Source organism: Salmo salar, chromosome ssa20 (genome assembly GCF_905237065.1).
Source record: "Salmo salar chromosome ssa20, Ssal_v3.1, whole genome shotgun sequence".
NCBI lineage: Eukaryota > Metazoa > Chordata > Actinopteri > Salmoniformes > Salmonidae > Salmo > Salmo salar.
The window spans coordinates 45,210,047-45,216,053 of NC_059461.1; the positions used below are offsets into that span (position 1 = coordinate 45,210,047).

Genomic DNA, 6,007 nt, shown 5'->3' on the forward strand with positions numbered 1-6,007 from the left:
CTGTCCTTAATGTATAACCAATGTTAATGTGATGTTATCTGATGCCGTTTATCAGAGGAGTCCAATAAGAAGCACCCGTTCCCTTGCCCCACCACCTACCGTACGGCTCTGACCCACTACTTGGACATCATCCATCCGCCTCGCACCAACGTCCTGTACGAGCTGGCCCAGTACGCCACCGACCCCAAGGACCAGGAGAACATGCGCAAGATGGCCTCGTCTGCTCCCGAGGGCAAGGTGTGTGGCTCTGACACCGTGTTAACTCTACTCCTATTTGAATCAAAGTAGTCAAGATTACCTCCACATACACAAGATGGGTTATTGGTAGTGGGAAAGTACGCTTAAGCGTCAGAGTTGGGGTCAATTCAATGTCAATTCAGGAAGCAAACTTGAGAAAGCATTGAGAAAAATTGGAATTAGAATTTAAATGTACTTCCTGACTGAATTTAAATGAAATTGACCCCAACCTTGATAAGCCTATAACACCATGTGAAAGGTTTCCGCTAAACATAGATCTAGGATCATTTTAACTCCAACCTTAACCAATTTAGGAGGATAGTAAATATATCTGACCCTCATGTATCTCAGATTCCTGACTACAGATCAGTGGTTAATGGCAACTTCTATCTACTCCATGTTATCCCAGCTGAGTGTTGTTGTTGTGGTTCTCCACTAGGCTCTGTACCAGAGTTTTGTGCTGGAAGACAACAGGAACATCCTGGCCATCCTGGAGGATCTGCCATCCTTGCGGCCTCCCATCGACCACTTGTGTGAGCTCATGCCTCGCCTGCAGGCCCGCTACTACTCCATTGCCTCCTCCTCCAAAGTGAGCCTATAAACAGGGGTGTATCCATGCACTGTAGCAAAACGTTTTGCAACAGAAAAAACTTATATATATATTCAGATAATGTCAAACGTCCAAGTTTTATTAAAGGCCCACTGCAGTCCAAAAATGTATTATCCTGTGTTTTATATATATAGTTCCACACTGAGGTTGGAATAATACTTTGAAAGTGGGAAAATTATGATAATTCCCTTTTAGTGTAAGAGCTGTTTGAAAAGAGAGCCTGAAATTTTGGCCTGTTTTGTGGGAGGGAGTTTTGGCATTCCATAGTGACATCACCATCCGGTAAGTTCGTTAATAGCCCAATAAATTCCCAAACTCTCTGCCAATAACAGCACATTTTCAGTTTTCCCCTCCCCACTCAAACCACTTCCAGACAGTCCTAGAAAAATTATTGTTTGACATATTGCTCTTTGCTAAGAAGCTATTTTTGTTTTATTTTAATTGAGAACAGCTGCATTGGACCTTTAAGCGTCCATTGTTGGTCAATAGTGTGTTCTAAAAAGAGTGGTTAATGATGCCTTCTCTTTGTAGGTCCACCCCAATAGCATCCACATCTGTGCTGTGCTGGTGGAGTACACGACTAAAACGGGGCGCCTCACCAAGGGAGTGGCCACCACCTGGCTGAAGAACAAACTGGTTGCGGACAACGGCCACAAGTCCACGGTCCCCATGTACATCCGCAAGTCTCAGTTCCGCCTGCCCTTCAAGGCCAGCAACCCAGTCATCATGGTCGGTCCTGGGACCGGCATCGCTCCCTTCATGGGCTTCATCCAGGAGCGAGGGTGGCTCAAAGAGCAAGGTACATGGTAGACACCGTAATGGAAGCTAGGCATAGATGCATGGAAATGTTTGTGTATGTGTCGATTTCCTGATTGTTTTGTTATGCTGCATAGTCTTTCTTTATGAGTTGTCATGTTCTGTGTGACATTGACTAAAATAAAGCACCTTAACTGTCTTGTATGGATACAAGTAAGCCAATTGGTCTGCTTTTTCCTGTAGGCAAGGAGGTGGGAGAGACGGTCTTGTACTTTGGCTGCAGGCACAAGAACGAGGACTATCTGTACCAGGAGGAGTTGGAGGAGGCTGAGAAGACGGGTGTCATCACGAAGCTCAACGTGGCTTTCTCTCGGGACCAGGAGCAAAAGGTATACTTGTTTTATTAGTTATTCAGCACGAGGACGTTAAAAAAGATTTATTTAAAATGGTGAACAATACTTTTCTGGTAGCTAGAATATGACATATTTATTTCCTATATAGTCATAGACCACCATACAGCCATATTGTTATCTGAGCCTACACACCCTGCAGTTGGGGACACCAAGACAAAATTGTACTCCTATTTCCATAGCGTTCTTGAGTGTTGCCGATCACGGTTGTTGGTAGTATAGACCTGTTATCTATACCTGTCTGATTCTGTACCATTAGATGTACTATTAGTGGGGAGGGTCAACACATACTCCATACAGTCCTAGGCTAGCCCTCAGAGGAGACCTGAGGGATTGAGTTTGTGCTGCCTCATCTCATAAGGAAAGAGGAACACATTTCTTTGCAAGATCAGTTTTTTGTTTCAAGGAGACTGGAAGCTCAAGAGGATGGTATGATAGATCTCTCTTTCCTCTCACCTTCTCTCCAGGTGTACGTGCAGCATCTCCTGAGGACCAACAAGGAGGACCTGTGGAGGCAGATCCACACAGACAACGCACACATATACATCTGCGGGTAAGGAAGGATCCTCTCCGGTAACATTTGCCCCTTGGCGATAAAGTCGATTGAAATTGAATTGACATATTTCTTGAAAGCACTCCTGAATTCACAAAATCCACAAACAAGGGTTAAAAGACAAATGTCTTATAGAGAAATGCTTCTGTTTTTAGGGATGCGCGGAACATGGCCAGGGATGTGCAGACAGCTTTCTATGAGATAGCAGAGGAGCTGGGCGGCATGACACGCACTCAGGCCACCGACTACATCAAGAAACTGATGACCAAGGGACGGTACTCGCAGGACGTCTGGAGCTAAAACCCCTAGGATCCAACCACATCCTATGTTTGTTCGTTTTTAAACTTGCATTGTTATTTGTGCCAGTTTGTGTCAGTAATGGTTATAATGGGTCACCAACCCTGGTACTGGAGAGCTACCGGGTGTGCCGGCTTTTGTTTCCGCCTAGCACTAAAACGTCTGATTCTATTGATTGGCTTATCATCATGATCTTGATTAGTTCAGATGGGTGTGTTTGTGCCGTGCTGGAATAAAAGCCTACACACCCTGTAGCTCTCCGGGACCAGGATTTGTGACCACTGGGGAAGGATATCGCTGCCGTCATCTCTGGTTGTTTTATTTCCATGGAGCAACCCAAGCACTCACGCACCACAATAACGGTCGGTTATCCTCCATTCTGATTTGATATTTTATGTCAGTCGGCCATCGGTTTGGCAGTGGCAAATGTAGTATCACATTTGTCGACTTCGTGAGTGAGATAATATATTGTAGGTGTACATAATTGTACGGTGCAAAGTGGGGGGGTGGGCTTAAATACAAAACTCATACAGTGCAAGTATTTTCTTTAGGAAGTTGACCTAATCTGGGTATTAAAAGTGTATTCAGAATACATTATAAATATTTTTGATTTGTGAAATAAAAAGTGAGATCTTTTTGTCTACGAAATCAGTAACTGAATATATTAGTGTTGGTTTAGCTTTTGCATTTGGATAAGGGATATATAGCCTTTTATGCAATGAGGATGTTACTGTACATTTCTAATCAATCACAGTAACGCTTAGCAAGGCATGAAAATAGTATCATGTTGTAATTAAGTAGTCAAAATCCCTCTATTGAGGAGAAATGATTAGCTTTTATTTTCCACAAGACTGCCTTTTTAAATATATCAATGAAAATGATTTTTGGGTTCCCTATAGTATGTATATACATGATGCAATTTAAAAAATAATAATAATAATTTTACCTTTATTTAACCAGGTAGGCCAATTGAGCACAAGTTCTCATTTACAACTGCCACCTGGCCAAGATAAAGCAAAGCAGTGCGACAAAAACAACACAGTTACACATAAACGTACAGTCAATAACACAATAGAAAAATCTATGTACAGTGTGTGCAAATGTAGAAGAGTAGGGAGGTAAGGCAATAAATAGGCCATAGAGGTGAAATAATTACAAGTACAATTTATCATTAACACTGGAGTGATAGATGTGCAGATGATGATGTGCAAGTAGAGATACTGGGGTGCAAAAGAGCAAGAGGGTAAGTAATAATATGGGGATGAGATAGTTGGGTGTGCTATTTACAGATTGGCTGTGTACAGGTACAGTGATCGGTAAGCTGCGCTGACAGCTGATGTTTAAAGTTAGAAAGGGAGATCAGCTTCAGTGATTTTTGCAATTCGTTCCAGTCATTGGCATTAGAGAACTGGAAGGAAAGGCAGCCAAAGGAAGTGTTGACTTTGGGGATGACCAGTGAAATATACCTGCTGAAGCACGTGCTAGGGGTGGGTACTGCTATGGTGACCAGTGAGCTGAGATAAGGTGGGCTTTACAAAGACTTATAGATGACCTGGTGCCAGTGGGTTTGGCGACGAATATGTAGTGGCCAGCCAACGAGAGCATACAGGTCGCAGTGGTGGGTAGTATATGGGGCTTTGGTGACAAAATGGATGGCAATGCAAATGGTTGACATAGAAAAAAACAAGTAAGCCTGGAAGGGGGGATGAGTAAATAATATGCATATCTCTACCTAAATACTCGGCATTATCCAGTTTAGGATGAAACAAAAACAAAAACTGAACACGTACAATACTTAGTAGCAAGCATTCCAATTGACATGTTTTTTTATCATGCAAACCTAGCACTGTACCCTGAGAATGTAGATTTCTACAGCTAGTTGGCTTTGAGTGTCAACTTTTTATTTTATATTCTTTGTACTATTGCACACTAATCAGTGTAAGTACTGGATGATATATAACACTTATGTATGGATGTTAAATGTGACGGACGCTGCTCAAACATGTCGAGATTTACTTTCTACCACCTCTTTTCAACTGTCTCCCATTTAAATTTGGCATCATTTGTTCACTTCACTGACATTTTAAAAATATTGGCGAGAAACCATGTTCTGTGAAGACATTCATTCCATTCCTGTTACTTTTTTGTCCACATTCCATTTTATAAAGTAATACGTGTCTCAACTGAATGAGTGTAACTTGGCATGTCTTTTTAAAATGAATAAAAAATATTGAATAAATAGTCAAGTTTATTCATGTCCTGTTAATCTGATCAAATTTTAGAAAATTAAATGGTATTGTTATTTTCAATTATTAAATGGATGGATGCAAGAAGACCAGATGGATTAAAGTATGTTTGATGGATGGAGGGCCTACGTGGCTGCTCTCTACCCTTCACCAGAGATGAACAGGCATAATAACTGGTCACAACTAGTCTCTATTGTTACTCTTTTTGTGTTTGTTGTTGATCTCCCAGTTTTTTAATATTTTGTTTTGTTAGTCATCACTTCCCATAGACTACAATGCATTATGAAAGTTAGTCTAAGGATGCTATAAACCACTCCAAATCAACTCATATTACATCAGAAATCATTCTGGATAATGTCTCTGCACAATTTTTTGGAAAGAATGTTCTACTGTCCCATAAATCCATATTTTTGTTAACAGCATAATTCAAACATGGATGTGTGGCACAGTGGGGAAAAAAATAACGGCGTGCAGAGACATGAGATTTGGATGTAATATGAGTTATTTTGGACTCAAAATGAGACAACCAATTTTCTCTCAAAAAAAAACCTCAAAACAAAATATTTAAAAAACGCTGTTTGGGTATAAACTACAAGCACAGAAAGAGTGAAAATATGGCCACATGAAAAATGAGTGAACTACCCTTTAAAGAAAGCTAAACTCATTTATTTTTGGTTGTTGAGTCAAAGATACAATGGCCATTTGAATTTCATCTTTCTAAAAAATACTAAATTATTTCAGAATATTTTGGCAAGTTAGCTAAATCCTTGAATTCTGCGTTATATATACACCTCTGAGCTAGATCGTTCCCACGCAATGGGCTGTTGAAGACGAAATCAAATGGAAAGAAGAAAACGGCTCTACATGGAACACACAATTATTTAACAATAGGGGTATT

The 6,007-nt window shown here is 40.8% G+C and overlaps 1 protein-coding gene across 4 annotated transcripts in view; it reads left to right on the plus strand.

Annotated features, from left to right (window-relative positions):
• LOC106580677 (NADPH--cytochrome P450 reductase) overlaps positions 1-3,933 on the plus strand; it is a 45,972-nt gene extending 42,039 nt beyond the window's left edge. For all 4 annotated transcript variants that reach the window (XM_014161992.2, XM_014161993.2, XM_014161991.2 and 1 more), the window contains 6 exons: positions 56-237; positions 677-826; positions 1,379-1,646; positions 1,847-1,992; positions 2,481-2,566; positions 2,722-3,933. In XM_014161992.2, coding sequence (XP_014017467.2) covers positions 56-237; positions 677-826; positions 1,379-1,646; positions 1,847-1,992; positions 2,481-2,566; positions 2,722-2,866 — 977 coding nt within the window. In that variant the 3' untranslated portion in view covers positions 2,867-3,933. The remainder of the gene's footprint in view (positions 1-55; positions 238-676; positions 827-1,378; positions 1,647-1,846; positions 1,993-2,480; positions 2,567-2,721) is intronic.
• Positions 3,934-6,007: the final 2,074 nt, after the last annotated feature.